At 47.8% G+C, this 26283-nt stretch overlaps 9 protein-coding genes across 9 annotated transcripts; 2 read left to right on the forward strand and 7 right to left on the reverse strand.

Annotated features, from left to right (window-relative positions):
- Positions 1-2144: 2144 nt before the first annotated feature.
- N7447_007510 (Gfo/Idh/MocA family protein) lies at positions 2145-3202 on the reverse strand (the record flags this gene model as incomplete). The annotated part of the gene is made up of 2 exons (XM_057231772.1): positions 2145-2177; positions 2342-3202. 2 exons carry the CDS (start codon positions 3200-3202, stop codon positions 2145-2147), a joined length of 894 nt encoding a protein of 297 aa, XP_057083537.1.
- Positions 3203-3822: 620 nt separating this feature from the next.
- On the reverse strand, positions 3823-6258 carry N7447_007511 (uncharacterized protein; the record flags this gene model as incomplete). Its single annotated transcript, XM_057231773.1, has 1 exon — positions 3823-6258. The coding sequence occupies one exon, from the start codon at positions 6256-6258 to the stop codon at positions 3823-3825; it is 2436 nt and encodes an 811-aa protein (XP_057083538.1).
- Positions 6259-6679: 421 nt separating this feature from the next.
- Positions 6680-9318, reverse strand: N7447_007512 (putative pre-mRNA splicing factor; the record flags this gene model as incomplete). Its single annotated transcript, XM_057231774.1, has 2 exons — positions 6680-7850; positions 7901-9318. 2 exons carry the CDS (start codon positions 9316-9318, stop codon positions 6680-6682), a joined length of 2589 nt encoding a protein of 862 aa, XP_057083539.1.
- A 621-nt stretch (positions 9319-9939) lies between these two features.
- N7447_007513 (gamma-glutamyltransferase) lies at positions 9940-12033 on the reverse strand (the record flags this gene model as incomplete). The annotated part of the gene is made up of 7 exons (XM_057231775.1): positions 9940-10388; positions 10439-10572; positions 10625-10785; positions 10843-11425; positions 11476-11635; positions 11693-11726; positions 11797-12033. The coding sequence occupies 7 exons, from the start codon at positions 12031-12033 to the stop codon at positions 9940-9942; spliced, it is 1758 nt and encodes a 585-aa protein (XP_057083540.1).
- Positions 12034-12586: 553 nt separating this feature from the next.
- Positions 12587-13725, reverse strand: N7447_007514 (uncharacterized protein; the record flags this gene model as incomplete). The annotated part of the gene is made up of 3 exons (XM_057231776.1): positions 12587-12968; positions 13030-13077; positions 13115-13725. The coding sequence occupies 3 exons, from the start codon at positions 13723-13725 to the stop codon at positions 12587-12589; spliced, it is 1041 nt and encodes a 346-aa protein (XP_057083541.1).
- A 3779-nt stretch (positions 13726-17504) lies between these two features.
- On the forward strand, positions 17505-19150 carry N7447_007515 (DUF2841 domain-containing protein; the record flags this gene model as incomplete). Its single annotated transcript, XM_057231777.1, has 4 exons — positions 17505-17736; positions 17801-18304; positions 18355-18540; positions 18600-19150. The coding sequence occupies 4 exons, from the start codon at positions 17505-17507 to the stop codon at positions 19148-19150; spliced, it is 1473 nt and encodes a 490-aa protein (XP_057083542.1).
- A 1810-nt stretch (positions 19151-20960) lies between these two features.
- N7447_007516 (uncharacterized protein) lies at positions 20961-21776 on the forward strand (the record flags this gene model as incomplete). Its single annotated transcript, XM_057231778.1, has 1 exon — positions 20961-21776. The coding sequence occupies one exon, from the start codon at positions 20961-20963 to the stop codon at positions 21774-21776; it is 816 nt and encodes a 271-aa protein (XP_057083543.1).
- A 760-nt stretch (positions 21777-22536) lies between these two features.
- On the reverse strand, positions 22537-23084 carry N7447_007517 (uncharacterized protein; the record flags this gene model as incomplete). Its single annotated transcript, XM_057231779.1, has 2 exons — positions 22537-22715; positions 22763-23084. 2 exons carry the CDS (start codon positions 23082-23084, stop codon positions 22537-22539), a joined length of 501 nt encoding a protein of 166 aa, XP_057083544.1.
- Positions 23085-25344: 2260 nt separating this feature from the next.
- N7447_007518 (uncharacterized protein) lies at positions 25345-25903 on the reverse strand (the record flags this gene model as incomplete). Its single annotated transcript, XM_057231780.1, has 2 exons — positions 25345-25555; positions 25614-25903. The coding sequence occupies 2 exons, from the start codon at positions 25901-25903 to the stop codon at positions 25345-25347; spliced, it is 501 nt and encodes a 166-aa protein (XP_057083545.1).
- Between the last annotated feature and the right edge of the window lie 380 nt (positions 25904-26283).

Raw genomic sequence — 26283 nt, forward strand, 5'->3', positions numbered from 1 at the left:
GTCCTTCTAAACATACCATACATTTCCAATCTTAGACTCTTCTGAGCCCAGAGGCGTTTACAATATAACTTCATAACTTCGCTATACTAACAAGTCAAAAGACGTACAATGGGGGCACGAGATGGACCAGCTAAGCAGGAACATATGAAATCTACGGAGTACCCCGCAGTCTGGATCCGGATAGTAAAGCGAAGGTCAAGATGTTCAGGATGATTTAACAGTGGGCTTGGTATTGGAGTGGACCTTGAGCCTATACGATTGGGCCGGGTTAAGCTTCGATCCGCTTCCAACTCTCCAGCGAATCGGCTTTTAATGGATCCGGGACAAATTTTTCTCTTTAACCCCTTCAATCGTCTCCCTAAACTTCATATGGACATCAAGTCATCTGTATAAAAGCATATTGAGGTCACGAGTAGCAGATCTTTGTTTGGCCCCCTATTATGGGTTCAATTTACCAGGGATATGCCGGGAATACAGGCTGCTTCCCGTTACAGGGGACAATTCCAGCTTCCTAGCGCGGACTAGTAGAAGATTTGCTGTGGGTAGGATCAACAATGTAGAATCATCCAAAGGATGATTACGCATAGTCTAGATTATGGAGAGCCGCAATCATTGAGTTGCCAGTAGCGTTGAGAAGGAATCTCTGTGCCGAGTTAGTGAATGTCCACAATCCACTTCGTGCGTCAATTTTGATGTGTCTCGGATGCGTCAGGGGTAAATCGGGAATATCCGGATTTTTAAATCCTGGATAGCTCAGCCTGTCAGCCTGTCAGCCTGTCAATTAGCCGATATTGAGCAATGCTTTACATATTTCAATACATTCTCATGCACTTATATCTCATTCTCCTTCTGAACCTCCTTGACGATCCAAATCCCACGTCCAGCTAAACCAAGGCAGGTGAAAGCTTACCCAAACCTTGTTCGGGTTCTATCGTCTGTCCCTGAACCTTCTTTTTCCGTTTAACCTCCCACGGTTTAGGGGATCCAACCTTTAATAATTAGCCTTCCACTATTTGGATTGCAAGATATGATCTTTCATACATACCCGGGGATGCCTTTGGAGATATTCAGATTTGAATTACACACATCTTGCAGTATAAACGTACACGTGCTCAAGACATCGTCAAGTTAGAGCCCCACTGTTTTCGAAAGTCTACGGCTCTAGTGCTCCGTTCCGAGCCGTGTACACGCATATACACATTTCTGTGAAGATATCCACAAAAATAAACTTACAATTTCATCCTAGTTATGTTTAGTGTGAATCCTTTTGCCTATGATCGCTCCGATCATACCCTAGGAGATCAATCATCAATAGCTTATGATCATACCTGGGGATATCCAGACTCTGCAGCCAGAGAAGCTGGTGATCTACACCAACGTTCATACAGAGTACGTACGGAGATTGGCTATCGTGGCGGTAGGTAAGGACTAGACCATTGGGTAGGGCCCCTCTACCGATACGACTCTACAACATTTCGCTCCTGGCCCGTGTGCCATGTGATCGCCATACAAAAAATATGAATTCTTCCATGTCTTACACATCATTATCGCTCCTGTTCTGCGTATATGCCCATTCAGTCGAAGTGACATCAACAGAGGTACGGAGTACATAGAAACTCAAAACTGCATTGGGATTCATGACAAAGGAAAACCGCTGGAGACTTCTGGAAGCACTGCAGCCCGGCATCTTCGCCCCGATTCGTAGATTCCGGCCCTTAGCAGCCATGCATGGTCTCCACCAATGCAACGGCAGCAACATATGAAGGTTTCGAAGTACGTTGATCCCGGCTAATCACTTTCATATGTACCGGTGCAAAGTTTCTTATCCGCAGTGGAACTCCTTATGCAAGTCCTGTCGACAGGGGGTGGACCTGCAAGATATAAAAAAGATGCCGAGGTCGAAGAATGATTTCCAATCCAGTCCAGAACAAGGCGGAACCCACACTGGCAGTACGAAGTACATGCTCATCCCTATCTCTAGTAACTTTTCGGTCGCAGGCAACGGCCGATCACTTGTTATTATCTGTGTCAGTTTCATACTTGTGATTAAGTGCTATAACCATATACAGTATTTACTTCAGTTATAGTATCTTGCTACCCCTTTTAGGAATATGGAGCGTCATCACAGGCCAATTGCCCAATTATCACGCATAGACCGATCCACCGCAATGACAATACTAAGCGATCGAACAGCGTCTATCATATGCTGTGTGAGATCTCTATCCTCTCGAATGGCATCTAACAAGAACTGCTGTTCACGAGCACAAAGCTCATAGTGACTCGGCTCGTCCTCCATGGAGATAATCCTATCATGCGCGCATCCATCAAGCACAGCACTCACACGTAATCTCGATGTTTTGGTATGACTATCAATATCAGCCGAGCCACCGTTATTGCCAGCAGTCCTCTCCTTATCGTCCACCACAATCGACACCGAACCACGAGGACCCATCACATCTTTGACAGAATACGCCGTCTCAGACATCATCGGCCCCCATCCAGCTTCATACCAGCCAACTGACCCATCCTCAAAGAGAATCTGAAGATGCCCATAATTCGCCTGTCCATCCGATGAGAGTTCATCGCTGAGACTGAGTCCCATGCCGCGCACTTGTACTGGCTTACTGTCGCTAATATGCAACATAAAATCGATGAAGTGCACGCCGCAGTCAATGACAGGATTCTTCACGTCCTGTAGTATACGCTTATGAATATCCCAGGCGTTTCCAGTGGAGCGCTGATTCAGGTTCATTCGCATCACGAACGGTGGATCGACCTGTCGAGCCTGGTTGATGAACTCCACCCAGCTGGGATGATGTCGTAGGATGTAAGCGATGACGAGCTTGCGATTTGTACGTCGTGCTGTTTCCACGACGCGCTCCGCGTCGGCTACTGTTGCTGCTAGGGGCTTTTCGACGAACACGTGTGCTCCGGCTTCCATTGCGGCTATGGCGTAGCTGGCGTGCGTCGCAGTGTGTGTGTTGATCGAGATGATATTCGGTTTAAGCAGAAGGGCCTCTTCAAAGCTTAGTAGAATGGGATACTGGTTTAGTTCATCTGGGAACTTCTTTGGTGGGCTGCGGCTGACCAGGCCGATGATCTTGAAGCCCGTGTTTTGGTGGTAGGCAAGTGCGTGGCTGCAGCCCATCTGGCCGATCCCGACCACAACAACTGTCAAGCGCTCATACTTGCCGTTTCTCATCTTGAGTATCAAGTTGAGTTGGATGGATTGTATCAAAATGCCACAGCACGACGAAGTTGTACAGAATATATTTTGTTTTGGTACATCTATGTAGATGCATTAGCTGTTAGGCTTGTGAGACAGGGGTTTACGTGACTCACACAACTCTTTTGTGTGGATGTTTATAAAGAGCAATATTCAAAGCTCACCCTGAAGTGGGCGAAAATTCTGTAATAGTGAATAAAGATCATTGAGATGCGTAGATCCAGTTATCTGATATTGCACAATACTAACAATTCAACCGCTGAGAGATGCTAAATTTGTATCATAGCCCAAGCGCACGGCCGGCGTTGGGTCGGGGGGAAGCTCATAGCATTCATCAATCGTGAAAAAACAAAATATAGAAAGTGTGGAGAGCCAGGAGGCGAAGCGCAGAAAAACCAAAAGCACAAACGAGAAATAAAGCAAAAAAAGCCCCAGGACAAGAAAGTAGGGCGGGTATCATGAGTTCGTCAAGTCCATTGCAACAGCAACAGTTATATCCATATCCCATGCTATCCAGCGACCAGTCCTCGAAAGATTCTAACGCTGCACGTAGCTCGAAAAGAATTAATACCATTCCATTCCATCCAGGCGTCAATTTATCTCCGCCTCGAGTTCCGTGTATCGCGACGGCCAAGACCATCCTCTTCCTCGTCTTCCTCCTCAACAGGCGCAGGCGTGCGTCGCTCCGTGCGTCTCTTGGGTCGACGTCGTCGGTTGGAGCTGATGTTACTCGCCGAGTCATCAGGGGCAAGAGAGCGCTCGTCGTCAAGGAAGTCATCTTCACCGCCACTTTCCCACGTGCCGACGCCAGAGAAGGGCGTTCCCAGGCGCGCTTCGACGAACGAGCCCCGGCGGCTTTGGTTTGCGACAGACAGGCCGGCGCCTCGTTCGCGTAATGCACGCCGCACAACCTCGGCTTTACAGTGGAGGGCTTCGAAGGCGTCTTCGAGGGCTTCCATTCCGAGGAAAATGTCGCGCTCGACTTCGGCTAACGCGGCGATTTCGGTTTCCTCGTCTAGAGCAATCGGCCCGCCAAATGTGGCGGGGAATGTGGGTCCGTTTACTTGGCTCGAGGGTCGGAAGCTACCGTCCATGTAGTTGGGGGTTGGTCCTCGGGAGACACCGCCTCCTAAGGGGGTGTTGGAGCGACTGGCGTAGCGAGATCCGGTGGCATTTGCGGCGGGGCCTGTATCTTCTGCGCCGCTGCGGAGGAAGCCGTCGAACCGACCGGAGATAAGGATCTCCCATTCGTCATCGCTGATGGCGGAAAGGGTGGCGAGGACATGGTGGAGAGTAGGGTTATTCAACATGTACATAGCAGTTTCTGGGTCGCGAGGGGGGGAAGGTAGTCGGTAAAGACGCTGGATGGCTGAGGCCGACGAGATAAGCGCCGAAGGTTTTGGTCGGGGTTTTTCGTCGTCGGAGCGCGGGACAGGAGTAGAAGAATTTATGCCAAGCAAAGAGCAGAACAATGAACGCTGTTGGGATTCGAGATGCGTGAGCATGGCGAAGGTCAAAGTCTCGTCGTCGACCTCATTAGGTGCGCTAGTGCCTGGATCATTCTGCTCGGAAAGCCATTTGTCGACAGCGACCTTTGTCTTTCGAGATTGCCGTATGAAGTGGTCGCGGTACTCTTCAGGAACGTCAACGTCAAGCTTCTGCATAGGAACGTGCTCATCGCCAGGTGCACCTGTATCCACAGCGGTTGGTGCCATCGTGAATGGAGGCCACATGGGAAGTTCCCTGCGGCCAGACACAAGCTCCAAGACTTCTCCCCAGCTCACTCCATCCGGTTGATCATCTGACTCCGCTTGGTCGCATATCTGGCAGTTACATGGCTCGGATGAGATGTCGCGCGCAAACACGGCTTCGAGACGATCCAATAAACGGCGGGCGACGGACCGGTAGCCTGTCGCGACAGCAAGAGACCCATTCTTACTCATGACCTTTTGGTAGTCGTCTAGTAAACGGTTATATGGATCGAATATTTTGCTAGCGATAGCCCGAGACTGAGGATGTCCTTGCGAGAAGGGATCCTTCTGCCCGAGGCTAGCCAGCAGTGCTCTCGAGACCTTTGTTTCCAGACCACCGTTCTTCAGCAGGTAATCGACTCGAGGGATTGTAACAGGCATTTCGGGCGGAGGCGGGGGCGGCGGGGGCGCACCAAACGAATGCGGATTCGCTGGTTTCACAAAATCGACCGATTCATCGCTCGTAGCGCGGTTATGGGACATGGCCGATCGGTTCTGGGTGCGAGAAGGAGGCTTTGTAGGCGGGGTCATGGGTTTTCGTGGCACTGAATGCTGCTGGTTGGGGGCAATAGAGGTCGCATCGGATCCGTTGGCTGACTCTGCGCCGACATCACGGAGAGTGACGTTCGACTGTGAGGCAGACATCGTCGAGCGACTCGACCGTTTGGGCAGTTTCCTGTCATCGGAAACCTTTGTCTTGGACTTGTAGCTCGATGGCCGAGGCGAAGCTTCACTCTCATCCTTGGGTATTCTGGATTTGGTGGGGGTCTCCGTCTCTGTTCGCGACGTCTTGCTGGACTTGGACTTGGTGCTATCATCCCGCTTTGACCGCAGACTCGACGATGACCTGTTGACTTGGGCTCTGATTTTGATACTTGGTTTTTTGTGCTTGTCCATCTCCTTCTCATCTTCATTCACAACACTGCCCTTCCTCGACTCTTGGTCGAGACCCGTCAGGGGTGGACTAGGAGGCGCATGGTGATTCTCGCGATGAGTCTTCCCGTCGTTATTTGTCAAATCGGTCGGGTCCGGTGTAGGGATATTCGGTTTTCGGACGCCTTCCTTGCTGTGAGCTTTCGAGAAAGTAGGATACGGTAAGCTAGATCTCGACTCAAGGAACGAGACCTCCGATCTATCAAGTCCAGGCATGGAGGACCTTCGGGAAGTTGATGAACGAGCCGTGGTAGAATCCTCTGGGTCCTTGGTTGAGGTCTTTCTGTTTGTTTTGTTTGTTTTAGTTTTGGACTTCCTATCGTCGCGGTTTAGTCTAACAGGAAACATGACGAGTAGCTGTAGACCCGTGGGGTCAGTCGTCGGTTACCTGGCTAGACTCGCACTGAGGGGGATGTCCTATTTTTGTCTCCAATTATCCTGGCGCTTAATTCAGGTCGTGACTGGTCGCTTAAGGGCCAATCCGGCATTCCGCGTCTGGGGAAAAGGGATGAAAGGTGTAAAAAGAAAACATTCAGGTACAACGCATGAAATAGAAGTGGAAAGAAATGCACTATGTGATAATGCGGTGAACGATCTCGGGCCCCGCTCTTTAACTAACGTTGCTGCATGGAAGCCTGAAATCAAATATATAAAGAGTCATTCTCAGCTAACATTTCTGGGGGAACACACATTCTACTGCCTGAGGCAACTACATCTTTTATTGTCTAGTGATTTGAAACTTTGATTTTTAAGTTGTGTACATCAACCTTTAGGAGCGATCCGATTCATGCAATCCATTCACTGCCTTGACAGGGGATGTCTCTAGTACCCAACTCCCCTCTTCTTCACGGGCGACCCCTCCACTCTGCGCAGCTCTCATCGTCTTGTCACTCGCAAGTGTCAAATCGCCCGTGTTGTAATCCCAAATCCATCCTTCCTTCAGCCACATCCATGTAAGATAGGCACGTAGCTCCTTGTCGTGTGGTAGAACACATTTCCATTCGGGCACAAACCCGACCTCTGTCGCATCTGTCCCTTTCCAGTCAGAGGCTTTTCCTCGTAACTCATCGCAACAGAAGATCCTCCAGCTATCAAGGGAATATGCTCCAACTCCAGGGAGATGTGCAATCTCCCATGCGACGCGCAAATCTTCTTCATCAATGCATTCTTCACGGCCAACGTTACGACCGTCCAGGTTTCGTGGGTAGTGTAGCTTGCGATATCTTTTGTTTTTGTTCGGGGGGTCTGATAACCATGTTTGTGCCAATGTAGTGCATTTCCTGGCGCGTTGATTTTGAAAGCCCAAGCAGTTGATCATCGATACGAATTCCGGCAGGTCTGCTTCTGCCATCGCCTTAATTGTAGGATATCGGTCAAAAACCTTGAACAAGACCGGCAGGGCGACACCACCGCGGGTTCGATTGAGAAACATGGTTGCAATGAGTAAACGAAAGGGGTCATGTGCAAGCTGTTCCTGGATGAGCCCGAAACAAGGGGCATCGATAGGGGGGAATGGGAGGCAGGATTTAGGATCAACTAGAACAGGTGGGAAATAAGGAGAATGCTTCGGGGCTTTGGCTTGAGGGGTTTTGATGGGTTCTGGGTTAACGAAAGAGCTGCCTCTCACAGGGGTTTCAGGGTCAGGATTTGTGGATCGGGATACAACACAGGGGCTTTTAGGAGGCGAGATCGTGATATGAGCATGAAATGGGGGATCACACAGATCGTTCCAATCGGAATCGGAATCAAAATCACTCGGCACATCACTCAAGGAAGAATCCGATGACAGGAAGTTCGGGGGCAGATTCAAATCATCCAACGGCTGTCGGGTTTGCGGGGGGATTGACCACTCATTCAGCGAGGAAGGCGTCTCCCGCTTGCTTTTCAAGCCAATTTTGGGGTTGCCAACCCCTAAGAAATACTTAGACTGAACCTCATCACTTGGAGTCACACCTGGCAAATCACTGGTCTTCAAAAATGCGTGTCGCACAGAGATGGATCGGCGGGTAGCGGGCGCTGACTGGAGCTTCGTCGGCTTCCACTGGAGCCCCCGAAAGAGGTTTGCTGGGGAATGGAAGGTGGAATTTGATCTTTTCCATCAATGGAGTCGCCTGAAGCTTGTTTCTCTGCACTATGAACGACATCGTCTTGAGGTTGTTGTTGTTCAACCGAGCTCTTCCGATGTTTGTTCCGCTCTCTTCTCCGTTCGCGCTTGCGCCTGTTCTTTTCTTTTTGTGATTTTTCGCCTGGCTCACGACGTTTGAATGGCTTAATATCGACCGCGTTTGCAGGCAGTGGGCTCTCACGAATGACCTCGTCATAGGGCGAGGAGTCGGTCAGATCGATGAATGTTCTGGGGCTACCGCGAATGATGTTCGTGGGCAGTCGAGGTAGATCCGGCGTGTTGGCCTTATGTTTGTGCTCATCCAGCTGAGCGTGGCGATTGTCCTGGCTTTCAGTAGAAACATCTGCCGGGACACGTGCTTCCACTACTTCGGCTGGCTTATCAGACTGACGCCTCTTGCTTTTCTTGTTCTCTCTGTCTTCGCTGTGGTCTGTGCTGCTCTTACGCCGTTTTCGGTGCATGTCTTCCTCGCCGTCCACTTCATCCCCGAACGCAGAGTCAGCATAGTTAGCTGCCACAACTTCACGGTCCTCAAGGAATGTATTTCGAACGTGGTCAATCAAAGCATCGACAGCTGTGTCGTTCATCCCAGCCTCCATAGCAACCTCGCGCACTTGGCCAGTGAATTGACGTCTAGCGGAACGTCGAACAGGTTGAAGCGGTTCGGTCATGAAAGAGTGTGAGACAATGAACTTCATCACCCCCATCTGCTTTTCTGGGTCCACCGAAGCAAAGATCCTCTCTTCCGCCGTCATTTCATTGCCGTAAATCGGAATTTCGGGAGATTCCATCAGTTCGGGAAGTGCAGAAGAGGGACCACCCGCCTCGTGGATGGGATATTGTTCAACTTCCATGACTTCCTTCTCACGCTGAGGTTGTGTGATGTTCTCGAGGCTCATAAGAGGTTCATCATCACCACCAAGACCCTCTGTTGTCACACTCTTCCTTATTCTAGAAGAGTTTTTCGACTTCCTGTTCGTTGTCGTGCCAGTTGTAGGCGAGGCAGAGGTTGAGGGAGTAGAAAAATGCGGCGACTTGGTTTCGTTCCTTTGGGTACGACCAACGTTGAGCCTCGAAGAGTCGGACGTGCCGTCATACCCAAATGGACTCGAGATGCCAATATCGTCGTCCATCATCTCATCCCGAGATTCTTCGATGCTAGCTTCCTCAGACAAGATGTTGTCAACAGCACGGTCAAAGTAGTCTTCATCAAACGTCTTGAGGGGGTCGATATCGAAGGAGGGGAGGGGAACAACAACGGATATCTTGCTGAGTCGAGCCATTGTATTTCTGATGTCACAGTAGATGGAAGGTTGTCTAGGGTAGAAAGTTGGGGAAGTTCGAAGGGTTCGTAGACATATCGCGGTAGTTGGTTTGTTGGATGTGAACTGTTTTGGTAAAAATATGCCTGTTTAATGCAGGCTAAAAGACAAACCAAGTAAAGGGCAAGAAAGGGTACCTCCAAGTCTCCCGTGCGACTTAAATGCGTGGTGTTCTCGAGAAAGTCGCGAGGAAAGCTTCCGAGCTCCCTTAAACGCGGGGATGTCAATTCACGTGTAAACTCGATAAGGTGACGCGATGTCGTGTCAATGAAACCAGCGAACGAATGTTAAGGAAGAGACAAGTTCAGACCAACTTGTCGCGTCAGTGTAGACCCTTTAAGGGAGAAAGAAAGAGCAAGCGAATCGAGCTCTCTACACCAAAAAAGGGAATATTGAAAGCACGGACCAACCGATAAGGAACGCCAATCCGCCAGGCGCAGGCGCCCTCCAAGAACTTATAACAAAGGCTGCAATACGAGACACTTGATCTTAATCGATTGATCTATTTATAATGATGGTTATGTACCTTGACGCGCACATGAAAATGTATGTACTTTGGCATCTCTGCCAACATATCCCATCCTATACAGAATACCCAGCCGAGTTGAGCTGTCTCGGCTCACCAGCAGCATCGAATGTTCCATTGGGCAAGACCCGAATCAACTGGGCACTACTCTGTCCTGGAGCAACCCAAGTAACATTGTGACCGCGCGCCTTCATGGAGGCTACCGTTGCGTTGTCGTAAGCGTATTCAAAGCTGACCTGGTTTGGCACGAGCTGATCATGCAGACGGGGTTCGGCCAGCGCTTTGGCAGCGGAGAGTCCCTGATCAATGGAATGTATAATGTTCTGGACGGTGGCTGTGATGATACGGCTGCCTCCTGCGGATCCCGCGATCAAAAATAGCTTGCCGTTGGGTCGCTCAACTATCGCGGGCGTGATGGAGGAAAGAGGGCGCTTTCCGGGGCGAACGTAGTTGGATACGGAGGGGATGTAACCAAATGAGTTAGATGATCCAGGAATGGAGAAATCTGTGAACAATTAGTTAAGCTCGTGGCCCGGGCTGGCTTTCTCGACATACCGTTCATCTCGTTGTTCATGATGAGTCCGGTTTCTGGGATCATGACATGGCTACCGAACAGCAGGTTGATTGTGGTGATTACCGAGATCGCAAGGCCCGTGTGGTCAGCTGCTGCGATATGGGAAGTTCCAGGGCTGATACAGAGTCAGCTCAACGTCAGAGAATAATCCACCAAGTAGGACCTACGTGTCTAGGCTTTCCAATCCGGCTGGATCATAAGCAGATACGTTCTGAGTTCGCACATCGGAGATCTTGGATCGAATGTCATCAATCGTAGCCTGGTCCAAAATCTCCTTCTGATACTTGGCCAACCCCTCAACAAACAGGGGATCGCCCAAATTAGATCTCTAAGTTTCGTGTAAGCGATCGTTGACCCGAGTGAAATCAGACTTTGTCATGCGTACCTCGCCATATCCAAATCGCATAGCCTCATCCAACCGATGGGTACTCAAATTCACCGATTTTTCAGTCGAAAAAAAGTCTTTGTAGGTCGCGAGAATCTTCAAAATACTCATAGCGATAATACCACTGGAGGGTGCCGACGTACTCGTGATCTTGTAGCCACGGTAGTCAATCTGAGCGATATCTCGAATGGCCAATTTGTAATTTTTGAGATCATCAAGCGTCATTGTGCCGTTTGCGCTCTGCAGCGCATTAATCATAGTCTCCGCGATAGGGCCCGAGTAAAATGCATCTGCGCCACGCTCAGCAATTGCCTCGAGGGTATCCGCATACCGGCGTCGTGTAATGATATCGCCCAGCCCAAGTCTAGTTCCGTTCGGGGCAAAGTCGATTGCCCACGTGGGGTTCTTGGATAGGAAGTCCTCTCCACTGCCAACGGCAGATACCATGTATTTGACAAGATCTTCTGTGACAGGGAAGCCGTCACGGGCTGTGCGGATAGCGGGCTGCATAACAGTCGCCCATGGAAGAGATCCGTATTTCTTGTGGAGGTACTCGAGACCTCGCACTTCACCCGGTACTCCACTGGTATAGCTGTTAGCTTGGGTCCCGTCCACTGAGCGAATTTGTCTTACCTTGCCAATCCACCATAGATGGAAGCAGCCTCGTTGTTCTTGTACATATCCTCGAATGCCGCAGCTGGGGCCGTCTCTCGGAAATCAACAAATTCGTAATCGCCCTTTGCTGATCTCACGAGCATGAAGCCACCTCCACCGATTCCACTGTGGTACATCCCTAGTGTCCGTTAGCGATGGTCAGGTACAATTCTTGACAGAACGAATGTAGCCTCACCTACGACACCAATACAAAATTGGGTTGCAATCAACTATATCATTGTGTCAGCACGCAACCCAGCACGCAGCTCACCCCGCGTCCACCTGGATAGGTATACTCACAGCATCAGCAGCATTTCCGCCCTTCTTCAGGATATCAGATCCATGACGGGAGCAGATTGAGCTTTCGCTAGCAACAGCACCCAGTTTTCCGGCGCCAATTTTACCATGCGACCCATGGCCCCCATTCGGGTCTCGCTCGGAGAATTCCAAGGGGGAGGTATTTGCACTGGGCAGATGAATTGCGATCAATAGTAGCGACAAAATTGCCAGAACTCCAAGTCTCATTGGTTTTAACATGTTGACAAGAGGCTGCCTCCAATTTTCCTGGATGGGATGTTGAGCAATGGTCGGTCTAGGAGAAGAAGCGGCTGGCGAGGCCAACTCAAGCTATGGCGCCATCGGGTTAGTATCTCCAATCAAAGGGAAATTAATCTTGGGGAGGGGAAAAGATAGGCGTACCTGTTTCTCCACATCTCCGCTGATCTGATAGGGTTGTCGCATGTCACAATTGGAGTCCAACTTCTGGATGCTTTCGTATAGGATCAGCTCTAAGTTGCTTGAATGCAGCCGACATCGAGAGATGTGGATGAAAGGGAAATTAAGGGTCGAGCACGAAAGTCATCTAAAAATTCTAGATATGTATATAGCGGTGTGCTTGTAGAGATTCTGTTTCGACCCCGCTGATAAGCGTTTTGGGAATCGGGGGTCAGATCGAAATCCCCCGGGCCCATACCCGAGGTCATGTTACCTCTTATGTCTCTGATGTGGTCAGTTGGCCTATTTGTGATTTGAATACCTATCTATAATAAACCAGTATTCCACACCTCGACTTCTCATGGTATTCCTGTGGCTAGTCCTCCCTTGCAGCGGCTCGTCTTATCCACGAAAAAGTCTCCTCCCACTCCTGTGGAATTTCATCCAGTGGTTCTAATGTGGCCAATACGAGCCGACGACCCCAGTCGCGCACGTACCACCGATGGCACAGGAGACGCATAGCTATACCATAATGCAGAAGCAGAACCCGGGAAACCCAGTCGCCCTGTTGGAGCAACGAGGAGAACTTGTCGGAGAGGGATAAGGGCCATGCAAGGGGACCGCCATATGGCCCGATCTTCGGCCATGGTTCGATGGCCTGATGGAGCCGCTGCCATGTGGCCTCGTAGATCGGTTGGTCCGCTCCTTTCCGTGTGTCAATCATCGAATGAAGTCGATCTAGCGACGTGAGTATGTCTCTGTGTTGATAATCAGCTTCGCAAGCCCTACACGGCCCTTCGATACGTCTCTGGAACGTACGTGTGTAGGCCAAATAGTACACGTGTGTTTTCGACCGGGTTGCCATTACTGTTTCGTGTTATCATCTAGGCAATCGCCAATGAACCAGAGAGAAGGGGTGCCGTACTGATCATGCTCCCCGGTTTGGAGACTTTCTTGTGTGTCAGGAGCGCACAGCCAACCGTTCAGTTGCGCTTCAACACCGCCTTCAAGTATCCGGGACAAAAGCATGGCCGGGCCAGACATCAATGTGCGAGCCTCAAGAATTACTGAAATCGGGTCCAGTGGTCGGCTTTCAACTGATAGTACTCGAGATCCCATGGCAAAAAGCATTATGATGATGGATGAGACAAATGCTGGTTCGTAATCTGGTGGTGAGATTCCTGAAAGAGCCATGCTCAGTCCAGCGCATGCCTGGCTCTGGTATCGCACGGCATGATTTAGCCATGACGTCCGATTATCAGGTTCAACCGAAGCCAAGTGTAAAGCTGAAAATGCGTGGATGCTGTCAAGCAGGTAGGGACAAGATGCGGCCATGCGCGGAATAGTCATGGAGAGATGGTGTGCTGAAAGACCATCCTGTGAGAGGGTGTGGTACGTTGAAATCATATACTGGTGAAATAATCTCGTCTCAAGCAAGCGTGTTGCCTGTGGGAAATCTTGTGAAGGGGTCACACTGCCACTTTCTGCTTCATCCTGTGCGCTGGATGACGCCATAGGGCTGTCCTCGTCTGCATTTGGAGCAGGATATTTACACTCCAATTTTCGCTTTCTGCACAGAGTACATTTTGGAATGCCTTCGTCACACTACGCGTTGCGTCAGAATATGGGTGTGACTTGGTGGGTCACTGCCATCCATCAAGACCACCTGAGCCACATTCAGCAGCCTGACGAGTTCAGGAGAGTAAACTTGTTGGCACTGACCTTGATATGTCTCCTTTTACACTCCAAGCACCCTTTTCTGGACTTCGTATGGCTGCGACGCGATGGCATTGATGGGTGCCATTCAGGGACGAGGATGATATTAGCAAAGAAATAAAATTAAACAAGCAATAAACCTCAGGCTGATTTCATATATCTCGGGCAAATTAGATCCACACCCTCGACCTCGGTACTTTCTGGGGGATCTGCATATGACACTGCGTGATTGGCAGCGGCCCATGGAGGCGCACCGGGCCGGGGTGCCGGATGGTGGCTTATATAATCGTCTCAATTGAGTGCAAACTTGGAAGTAATCCTTGGATATAGACAGACAGCCTCAATAAACCTTTGATTGTAATATGATACGGAGTATGAGTCATGACATATCGGTGTTTGAGCGACTTGGAAATGAAACTTGATCGACGATCCATGTTGTGAGTCCTCTATCAGATGCTATTTTATACGCAACAAAGAGACGATGTTGTGACCAAGATCTTGTTCTACGTGTAATGGAAACTCCATATATCTAATATTTCATCCATTGTCTGTGAAATGTGTTGATGAATTGTTCGGCATCTTCACTGTTCTGCTTCAACTCTCAAATCAACGATTGAGCATCCGAGACGAAAATCAAAAGGGCTAACCAGGCGAGGAGATGCATTAGATCCTATGACAATAGGCTATGCTACAACAGTTCCTAACCGTCAGTGCTGCACAACATATTTTAGCTGCAGTATGTCACGATCTACGTGATCACATGCCTCCTTTGTTTCCTTTGCTTGCTTTGTTTCTTTGTTCTCAGTTTGCTACTATTCTTATTAGGGTAGTAGCATACCTTATGATTAGGAAAGATGTTGTTTGCTTGCTGGGATACCTTCTGCTATAAGATCCTCTGGGATTTAACACTTGCTTCTTCTCTCTGTCTTTGCTCCCCATCTTTGCTTTTCTAGTTTGTATGCACTCTTTCCTCGTTGAATGAACTGGCACGTAACATAAAATACGTATTCTGTTAATATAAGCACTTCGACATCTAAATAACTCGATTTTACCCAAATTCTCCATACTATCCATACATAAATGTCGCTTGCGTTAGCTTATGCCTTTTTCTTTTCCCTACAATCTACCTAGAAAGGAAAAGAATTACTTAAAGAATGGCTGCTAAAAACTGTATAAGGCAGCAAAGCGGCCGCCTATTCTTATCTCTATACAAGTTCAAAATCCAAGTCTAATACTTGATAGTCGAGTTCTTGATAATTCTAAGTGATTAAATTCTGTGTGTTAAGACCCTATTGCGAAGGCGTTGATACCCAAATAGATAGATATTACTACCTACCTGGGGTCTATAGGCCACATAGCTTACAGATATCTAGGTTAGCTTCATAGGCTGCTTGTTTGGATAAGCAGCTACTAGTTTCTATTATACCACTGCGTATACTTTCTATGTCTCTGTTTCCCGACTCCACATTGATCTTAAGTATTCCCTTGGATATCGTCTGAGGGTCTTGCAATTAGCTCTGAGCAAGCTGAGATAGATCGAGCTGGACCCATTTGTGTTATGGTCTGTTGTTACAGGTAACAATGGGAGCCTTTGACCGGGGAAAACAAAGGAGTGAATTTTAAAGGAGTGATTTTTTGTTTCACTCTTAGGAGTTGCGGTGAGATTGTTCAAGGGTGATTAAGCAAGCAGAACTGTCGAGGCCGGTAAGGTCATTGCACTGAATAATGTAGGACATTGAAGCCGAGCAATGGATGCATATTGATACTGGGAAGTGGATACGTGAAGGGGTGGAAACAGGTTTCCAGCGCCACCCCACCCCATGGACTCTCGCTTATGTTGTATACACGGATGTCTCTTTCATCTGAATTCTTCGCGTTCTGCAATCCTAGTATTTCGTATATATGAAGGTCATGCCACATGTTATTCGTATTCTCAATTCTAAATTTATTGGTTATGTTGATTGTTCAAGACGTAAAATTCGAGATATAACATACAGGATCTGCAATTATCATCCTAGTGGACAATGATCGGCAAGGGAGATTCAAACCTGTAATGATGGAGTTTGACTTTTCTCCACACCAGGCACGAACTCCCGTTAGTTTCTCGGCTGTCGAGCGTTGATCTATCACAATCCACGTCCGTTCTCTTGGAATTATCTAGAGTCATAAAATGCGTGGTACTTTATGAATTGAAATAATTTCTTGTTTTATGAAAGTCAAAATGCCTTGTAAGATCCTCTACTGGAGGTTCGGGGGCCACTTGGGGGCGTGGTGGCTGAATTAACTAAGTGCCAATTCTTGGCCACTCGTTTATACGAACTGCTCTTTCACAGGGAGCTGCTCGCTTAGTTACCGATATGTTAGATCGTGGTCTAGCCCTCAGCCTCCTACGTAGCGACTCTTTTAGAAGTGTACCGAAGAGCCCTATCAAAGAGCCTATCTATTTGGTTTATTAATGTAAAGTTTTCCGTGATTCTTAATTTGGTAAGTAGATGCTGACGACGTGCAACAGGGGGCGTGATGTATTTTCAAATCAAGGATGAAGGCCAGGAAACTATATTAGGAGGTACCGAGGTCATAGCGGTAAGCGTAACTCGACATAGGCACCGTTAAGCAAACCAGATGTTGTATGTGAATAATGATCTAGCTCGCATATTGTTGCCTAACCGTTAGAATGAACGGTCAGCGAGCCGCACATGGCAGCTGCGCACCAGAACACGTAGTAAAAGCCGTGCACCCGTCATTTGTATTCCACAATCCACGTTTTAATTTAATTTCATTTCTTGCCGATAGCAATTGATAAACATTTTGAATGTTATGTATCAATTTCGAATACATCAAACAATACTTCGCTGGACTCCAGAAGTACATACGTCTCAGTCACTAATTTATCAAATTCCCCTATACTATATAGACTGGCTAGATATCATATCTATAGTATTAAGCTACAAGGGAAAGTTCATACAGACAACCGTTGCTGCAATATCATGTTGTAATCTAATGTTTTTATTGTGTGTTCTGGGTGCGCAGCGGGCTTACAGCATACGATGTGGCGTGGTCTGGAACGGGACACACGCAGCTTGCTAAATACATAACGAAAGTCTACCAGTGGAAAGAGATGTCTCGGCCAAATTGACGGGCGATCTAGTTCGGCGGGATTTGCCTGGGCTAGTGGTACCACTTCTTCCCTTGCCTTGGTGCCATTCTCTGTTGTATTAAGACAGACTTTCCTTGTGACAGGACGCGGATACGAAGTAAAGTAAGGGTAAAAAGCTCAAATTGAGCCATATATGTGTGATAATACGAACAAGGTTAAAGGATGCAGATCACTAAGATATGAACTAATTGTTGTGCATCAAGGAAGACCCGCATTGTTTGACAGGCCAATAGGAATAATCCCATGTCTGACAGGGTTGTTGGAATGGTGTCTTGTAGATCCGAAATCTTGATTAAACGTTTAGCTCGTAGTTTCTCGGATTTTAATGTACATAATCACGGCGATCGTCAAGTCACCTTCAGTTATAAATGAAATTCGGAGAGTCCGCAGTCTCGGGTTTCTATGTTAATCCTCAACTACTATGGATGCCGCCACCAATCACTCAATGACTTGCCACGCCCCTATAGCCGTGGACGGTAAATTAGGTCGTGCTCACTTTGCGCACATATCTATCGATATAGAGGGCGGCATTCATTTGCAGTGTTCTCAGTCGATTGCCAACGCCTTCCAAGGGTCTCTGTCTGTACGGCTCGTAGATATCTTTTTGAAAGCAATCGCGATGTCAGAAGAGGTTGGTTCGCCAATAACTCAAAGTGTGTTTCATATTATCTGCACAGAGAGTCCAATATAATGACTAACTTTAGCTCAATGTGCCAGCATCACCTCATCAAACTACGCCAGCAGCCAAAACAGCTTCGCCCTCACCACGAATAATCCACACTACTACCCACACGAGGGGATTGGATGGCAAATGGCACACACGAAATTCCCTACCAGCTAGTCCACCTTCGTCAACAGTAGGACCAGCTCATGTAGAACCTTCGCCTTATGGGGACATACAGAGCTTGGAACGCACAAAAAGAAATGTTTGGAGCAAGGATAACAGAACGTGGAGGCCGGAATTCGCGATATCTATTACAGACCGCGATTGGCTACGAAAGTACTATGGAAAGGCATTTCAAAACCTACAGCAGACGAATTGCCGAGCCCTTGCGAAAGCTTATATTAAGATGGTGGAGCCTCGCAAGCAGGTATGTTTTCCATACAACGGGCGTGTCGTTGTCGGAGGGGCCATTCGGCAGCTTGACCCGGACGCTGCTAAGCCGCCGTGGTGGCCTCCGAGAGTGAGGCACCGAGAGCCTGACCATCTTCTTAAAGAGGGTAAGAACTACATACAACTGGGTTCCTATCAAATAACTAACCGTCAACAGAGCGCATCAGGCTTTTAGTTCATATTTTGTGTGAACTGCCTACTAGCCTCGGTATCACCACCAAAAGGTTACGGGAGGCCGACCAGCCGATTCGCCGGTATATAGTCCCGGAACAGCGAGTATGCATCTTGGATGAGATCTATCGAGTTAGACAAGAAGAGGTAGAATTCTTGCAGGGGAAAAGTGGTATGTTATTATGAGCGTCCTATCGCGTTAGCCGCCTGTAATCTTACTATTATTTCCAGATGGACAACGTCAGGTGTGGATTTGTCGCATGAACCTACCTGAAGCAGTGAGGACCACATCCAACTATAATGAGCATAACGGGGACGGCATCCCTATCTCGAACAACCTATCTGGATTTGTCAAGTCAGGCTTTATCAACAATGCGCCACAGGTACCTTTTACACCCGTGGCAAATCCCCCGGCTCACTCACCTCTCAACCATCCATATGACGTGCAGAGTCATCTTCCTAGCAAAAACGCAAGTCCGGATCCCAATATCATATGTGCTTTTGACACGACTGTGCCGATATCAACGTCTCCGCATGGGTTGAAGAGGAAACGCGAAAGTGAATGGATAGCTCAAGTCGACGCAACCTGGCCTGCAATATTCACACAGGATTTCTCTCCTCCGGTCACTGCTGATGTCCAACCCTATCTAGAAGGATATTGCAGCGGACCTGGCAGCTCCCTGCGGCAAGGCTTCGTCTCGTCTGGGCCCTCTACAACAGAAGCATTGGAGCAGCTGGATGAGGGTCGTGATATCCGTTACCATTTGGCTATTCAAAACTAGCAACTTTCAGCCAGTCCAGCTGATTTATAGGCTGGCATGGAAAGATACTGTACGTACTCTGGTGACAAGTCTACAATAATTTCATGAGCAAACTTTGTATCTATTTGCATACTTTTTTATTTCCGATTAGCCAGAGTAAATGAAGAAGGCTTTCCACTGTGCCGCTTGGGACCGGATCAGTATACTTTTATGGAGTCTAATTTATCGGGGTTGGCTTACGGTAACTCAGCATTGATATTCAAAGAAAACTAATGAGTATATCGAACTGTAAAACCTCATATTGGCTGATTGGATGTAAGATCAGTCCAGTGTGCAAAAATCGAAATTCGCGTACTAGGTAGATAACTTTATAAAGGCGTAAAATCTTAATCATATCAGCACTGACTGTATCTTAACAAAATCGAGCTTCCTTTACGTGTGTTTGGCAATTCATCCTATGGTTTGTCAAAAGGCAATTCAAAGCCAGCTCCTCGCCTACTTTGCAATATTGCACGGTTGCGTCAATTCTTTTAGCTCCTCCTTGCCCATCCCATAAGCCACAAAGCCTTGTCTTTTCAAGCTTACCCATTCACTTCAGGAGGTCGACTCCCCGCACATCACACTCTTGACAATATCTTCTCTCATCCCCGACGCCCCGATAAGATGGATCAACCAATCCTGGACGGATCAAACGCCGGTGTACTCTTCGTCGCCATTGCACTCCCGAGCTCTTCTTTTGCATTGTCTAATCCTTCGTGTAGTTTTGGTCTCTTTGATACCCTGGTAAGCGCCGACGGAAAATAATCAACACGAGGACACTTCCTTTGGGGGCCATTATGGTCGCCAATTGGACGTGGGTATGGTGAGTATTTACTATCGTTTCTTTGTTTTCGACCAGCTACCCTCATTTATAAACGCACCACTGACCCCTCTACCATTTTCACGGGTATTACATCTGGTACATCGTTCTGGGCATCACTGGTTCTTTGGAAGGCCCACTGTTTGCGCTGGAATTGGTTTGTCAATTTCTCTCCATTATTCTCCAGGATACCGCGATGTGTCTCTTACTCTGCACGTTCTACCAATTTGTCCATATCGTCTTGGGAATAACCACCGATGGAGGGAAGCAGCTGGTTAGAACTACCTGAATCCACTGGTTCGTGTTTACCATCATTGTGATGACGGCCATCGCCCACTCTACGTTATGGGTCGCCTATTGTTTTGCATATTTTCAGATTGGACTAAGCGTTTTGCGCGCCCCTATAATGACCAATGGCGTTGTTTTGTTCCAAGCGCAACTAATTGTTAGGAAATTCACAATATTTACGTCAGTTTAAACCCTTCAAAACATGATTAGAATCATCATATGCAAATGAGTAAAATTACACTAATATTCAGTGAATATTCAAAGTGTGGAGTGTTTCTCGTAATAAAAGCTATGGGAATTGAGTGTAGGGTGGTATAGATCCATATAAGGGCAATAACCTCCTGTTGCGGGGATGCAATGAAAATAATATGTCGTTCTATGTAGGTGGGCTCATCGGAGAAGTTGCCTTTTTGGAAAATGGCTTGAGCTTGGGTTAATTTAGAATAAATTGAATTGTGCCAAGACAAAGGGGTGTTTTTGGCCCCAGTACATACTTTCGTAGGTACACCAAGGACAAATCAATGATCCAGCGGATCCTTGACCCACCAAACACTTTAATACTCTGCGGGACGTGGCGGAGTCATTTGGAGTACACTATGTTAAGCCAGTCAAACCAATGCTTACCAGTCTAAAACAATATTGTCAATCCTAGATTCTCTTCTCACCCTTTTCTCAAGTCACATCATGGCCAACCAAAATGAAGCCCCGCCCAACTATGAGGAGGCATTGATGACACTACCTCGCTATGGTTCACTTCCATCAACAATGAATGTACATGGCCAGTGGACAAAATGGAAATCCTTAAATCTCTGCGGCGCGAGTGCCAAAGACCGCCTGTGTCTGATTGAGATGCAAACTGGTTATAGCGGCAAAGCTCCACTCGGAATGAGAACGGGATTTGTCCTGCGCGATGGGATGAGCAGCAAAGATCCACTTCTTGCTGCCGCTGGTGATGAGTTGCAGGGCCTCCATGTGTTCAATCCCGACGGCATCGTCTTCTTGCCTCCACTTGATCCAGACCCAAAATCCGACCGCATGGATACAGAGGTCATGCGCGCCGAACCTGGTGCAAATAACGATATCGCCTTCCACTTTTCCATCGAGGTAGGCGAGAAGCAGCGACGGGAGGAGTTTGCCTGGAGGAAGGTCAAGAAGGGTGACGATGGAGCCAAGAGAAATGGGTTCAAGTTGGTTCGGCTCTCGGCAGGTCAACAAACATCGCAGCCGAGTGGCAGCAGCAGCGTCCAAAAACCGATTTCGTCCTCGCCTTCACCACCAGGCAAGAATAGTGGGACTGTCGCCTTTCTTGGGTGGGTCATGGCCTTTCCAAGTATGACACATGCGTTCACTCTTGAGCTGGTGGATGGCCAGTCGAGCGCGTTAGGACCGCGCTGGACCCTTATGGTTATTGTCACTGCAATCAGGCTATATACACTGCATGTAAAGGGGAAAACGAGCAAGTTTGTCGTCGATATGGGAAAGAAGAATTTGGGGAATTAATCCAAGTGTTATATGTAACTGTACGTACAGAATAATATCTGTCTCTTGGTATTATATTAAAGATGAGCACTAAATTCTCTGTTTATGTCTTCTGATATTTTCCTCCTTATTGGGGTTGGCTATAAGGCAAGACAAGTTCGGTGACGTTGTCCCATACTGCAAGCCATGGTATGCCAACATGCCAGCAGCGGTTTAACTAGCCCCTGTCTAGTTTGCTGGGGATCAGAGCGGAGAGGAATTTCGAAACAATATATCATATCACTGATTCACGTACCTAGTTGGTCTTTCGCGATCAATATTGCGCGCTGTTACGTGGATATATATATACATACCTACCCTGTTCCACTCACAGTTCAATTTCAAACCAGTCCATCCAAATAGTACGGGGTTTCTTTATACTTTTATACAGGCATGTAGGTACCGAGATAGACAGCAGCAAAACCCTATATTCTTTCTTGAATTTGAGTTGTATTGTGTAATACTAGCGATGGAAATGAGCCCGCTGTATAGATCAAGTGCGGGCTACTTGCTTATATTTGGTGATATGCATGGAATCAGTAATAACTGATTGAGACAGTTTGTGAAGTGAATGAATGGTTTTGCAAAGTGTTCTATATATAACCAGTGTAAAATCCACTAAGCTTCTAAGACTTCCACCTCATCCAATATAATTATATAAAACACACAACTCAAACTCAAGGCAGGAGCCCTAACCCCTTGGTCGAACCAGCGTACTGTCGGCAGAATGTGCCTCAAATATTTACAGGTTCTTCATCTTCTCGAAAATGGCCTGCATCTGGCCATACTGATCGGCATTCAGATTGTTGTACAGAAGGCATGCAGAGCCACAGGGAGTGGGCACGGGACCACCGGCGGCATCGCCGTCGAAAACATTTGAAAGAACCATGCAGGTAGAAGGAAGACCGTCAATTTGGACACCTAAGAAGAATTAGCTTGATTCAAGTTAAGTATTGATATCTACTCACCATTGTTCTCAACGGGGCCGTTAACGGTGACAGTGACGGCTGGGTCGGTCAAGCTCTCAGCACACATATCGAAGTTGTACTGAGGCACGCCAGCAGGGGCGGTAACCTGGTTGTCACGACCTTGCAGATCTCTGGCTTTGGCAAAGTGGGCGGCGGCAATGGCACCACCGAAGCTAGCAGCAGCTGAGCCGACCTGGGCAACGGTCATGGCAATAGCATCACCAATGAGAGGAATGGCAATGAAGGGGCACTGGACCTGCTGGCCAAGCATGTATACGGCGGCACCGGCACCGACAGCCTTGAGGGAGATGGGAGAGATCATATTGAATGGAAGAGGTTGAGACTTTCGATTGGAAATCTGGTGAGGGTGATTGCTGTGATGAGGAGAGAAAGGATGAGACAGAGGGGAAGGGAGATGGGTGTTTTATACCCATTTGAAGTCATCCATGACAAAAGGTATACTTGTGATATTCCGCATAACCTTCCATGATCAGGAATGCTCATAGCCCAACTAGGGTCTAAAGTAGATAGCGTCAAAGTAAGTATCCACGAATAAATGTCAGCTGACGTATGAGCTGAACAAGGTCGTGGCCGTGGATTGAAGCCGGTGCTCAATAGAAGCCAAGCAACGAATCTGACGATATTGCATTGGGGGTTTCCTTGAAGATCTAAACGGGACGTCGGGGCCGTTTCTCGCTCGCATGATATAGGTGTGGGTCTATATCTTGCCCGATGTAACTCAATTGATTTCTCATGGTAGAATTGCTGCATGATTTAACACAGTTCTCCTTCGGGATGCTTTAGCGTACATAAAACTATTGCGAAGGGGGCCAAATATGCATAGATTAAACGACCCACACCATTGCCCAACCAAAGCGGGTCGAAGGGTGTTCTTGGCGGGAGGAGCGACTGATGAGGCTGGAAGTCGAAGAATGGATCCATAGTAGTACTGTGCTGATAGAGAACAGTATGGCTGTAGGTTTAGCCCCCAAAACAGCAGCATAGGCCCCGCTAATCTTGATACTTCATTGTCCCATAAGCTTGATGTGCTTGATGTGGAAGATACGGACCATTAACAGACTGAGGAATTGCTAAAACAATACATTTATTTATGATTGCTATCTTGGTATATAAACTAGCAATAATGAATGTGCGGTCTGAGTAGTTAGAGAGGCGGAGTGGGGCATATCTTGTTTGACATTGTTCTCGCCATTGAGGAAGATGGACAGACAATCTTTCCTTCTTCAGAGTGCGGGATATGGAATTTTCCAATTACAGTGGGGAATTTATAGTCCGCAGCATCTTTAGCATGATTTCGGAGTTTTACGCAAGTGTTAAGAGAAATGAGCTATCTATTATTATCCTTTCGGTCTTGATATCTGCCGTTTTCAAATTTGTTCTCTGCAAGTACTTTGCAGGTATGGATTTCCAGTCATTTTTGCCGTTGTTCTACTACACGGTAGCGAGCGTGCTCACTATCACCGGTCTCAAAAGACGTCGACAAATCCGTCTTCTGTTCCTGGGGCCAGTCTGGCTATTTTCCCTACTGTCATTGGCCTCATCCCATAGGTTGTCTTGGATGATTGGGGCTGATAGCACTTTTGCAAGCGTGCTGGTCTTTTATCTACTTTACTCAACAAAGCTACTCGCTTTCGATCAGCTTGCTGTCAACCCAGAAGTTAGCACACATGACTGGAGCTTTGTCGACTGTTATAGAACATGGAACAATCCGCGAGAACTACCATTACGCATTTCAACACTCGGAAAAGAGGGGCCAAGGGATTCTAAGTCTAGGCCAACTTTCTCCTTCAACCAGTCAATGAAGGCAGCGGCTTTGTGGGCATTCGAGCATTTTGTTTTTCAAAAGATCTTCATCTATGCACTCGGGCAAGTAGTTATAGCTGACTTCTCGCCCGAAATGGAAGTAGCCTTCCAGCTGTCATCCCATCAAATCCAAGTTCGCGCAATTATGTCAGTCCAATGGGTTTGGCGCGCTTATTTCTTTCTGGAATTTTATCATTGTCTTTTGGCCATTGTGTTCGTGGCTATCCTCCGATTCGATTATCCCGAAGATTGGCCACCTCTCTTCGGGGGCCCAATGGAAGCGTACAGCGTGCGAGGCTTTTGGGGGCGATTCTGGCATAAGTTGACGATACCGACATACGTGTATTATTCAAAACTTGTTTCTCGGCAGTTGATAGGTATACAACCCGGTTCAAGTTTGGAAAAGACAATAATCCCGTTTTTCATATTCACACTGTCTGGTTTCTCACACGCGTTGGTTGGATATTCATTGGGAGACGCGGCACTATTCCGAGACTTCTTGTTCTTTGAGATGTGTTTCCTTGCTGCCGCGGGGGAGACTGCGATATCCAAGATGAAAGTCACGGGTATCTTGAGGGGGGTCGTCTCACCACTGTTACGAACGGTTGCGGGCATGGCATGGGTTTTCGTGTTCTTTTTCTGCATTTCTCCATTGTGGATCTACCCTAAGGTGTACCATGTTTTATTAAACCCAGCACGATGAGTCTGGTGATGAGGCTACAATGTTGTATATATCCGCTCACATATCTTTCCTTCAATCAAGTAGTCAAGCCGATACCGCGACCTAACATGGCAATGAACTCCCGAAGCCGTGAAAGGTCTTGTAGGACAATCACAAACCACCCCATGAAGGGTATGTAGCCTCTGACGAACCCAAGAATCTGGCTGCGGGACAAGTAATCTTGGCCCTCAGGATACAGTAACGTATCATCAATGAGGTTATTGTCTCCCTTTGTCAAGATGAGCTGGCTATAATATATCCAAGGTCAGCACAACGCAAGAAGACATCGACTTTTATAGTGCTTACGTCAAATCTGGATTGCTTTGCTCTTCGTACAACACCTGGAGTACCCTATGAATCATTGGAAACGCGTGATCGGGTAACCAGCATACTGGCAGGTCACCTATCTCGACGTTTCGATGGTGATTGGAGATGAATAAGATGTCTCCGGGGGCGAACGCGGGAAACATAGACTCGGTAGTGACTATCATCACCGGGTAAGGTGTACCGGCCCAAAGTGAAAGGGCCTTCCAAGTCATGAAACAGGTCGCAATGACCTGCGCTACGGCGAGTATGTCGTTCAAAGCAGAGTGCATGGTTGAGTGTTTGACGCGCATATCAAGGAAAATGTTGGATGAAGCTGTAATCGCTCCGGGGCTCCAAATTTCCAACTTGTCATCACTTATCTATTAGGTAATTGGTGTTATTAGAATTCGGGACTGCCCGAAATTTTAATTTCTACATTTTGGGATAATCCGATTCTTGGGGGTTGGGGGTTTGCAAAGGATCGGGGTGTCTTGGGGGCGTGGAGGGCCACAAAGGAATTGTGATAGCGGCTTGGCGTCACTGCAGATCTTGGGGCTCAGTTTATATTAACTTCCCAGTTTCTCCTTTGCCTAAATTTGGCTTTTCGCGGCTTTTCCCACCGCCCCCAAACTTGGCGTACCCATTTCATGTGATCGTCATAGAGAGTCCT

This window comes from Penicillium robsamsonii, assembly GCF_028829455.1.
Source record: "Penicillium robsamsonii strain IBT 29466 chromosome Unknown utg000004l_segment0_segment0, whole genome shotgun sequence".
In the NCBI taxonomy this organism is placed as follows: domain Eukaryota; kingdom Fungi; phylum Ascomycota; class Eurotiomycetes; order Eurotiales; family Aspergillaceae; genus Penicillium; species Penicillium robsamsonii.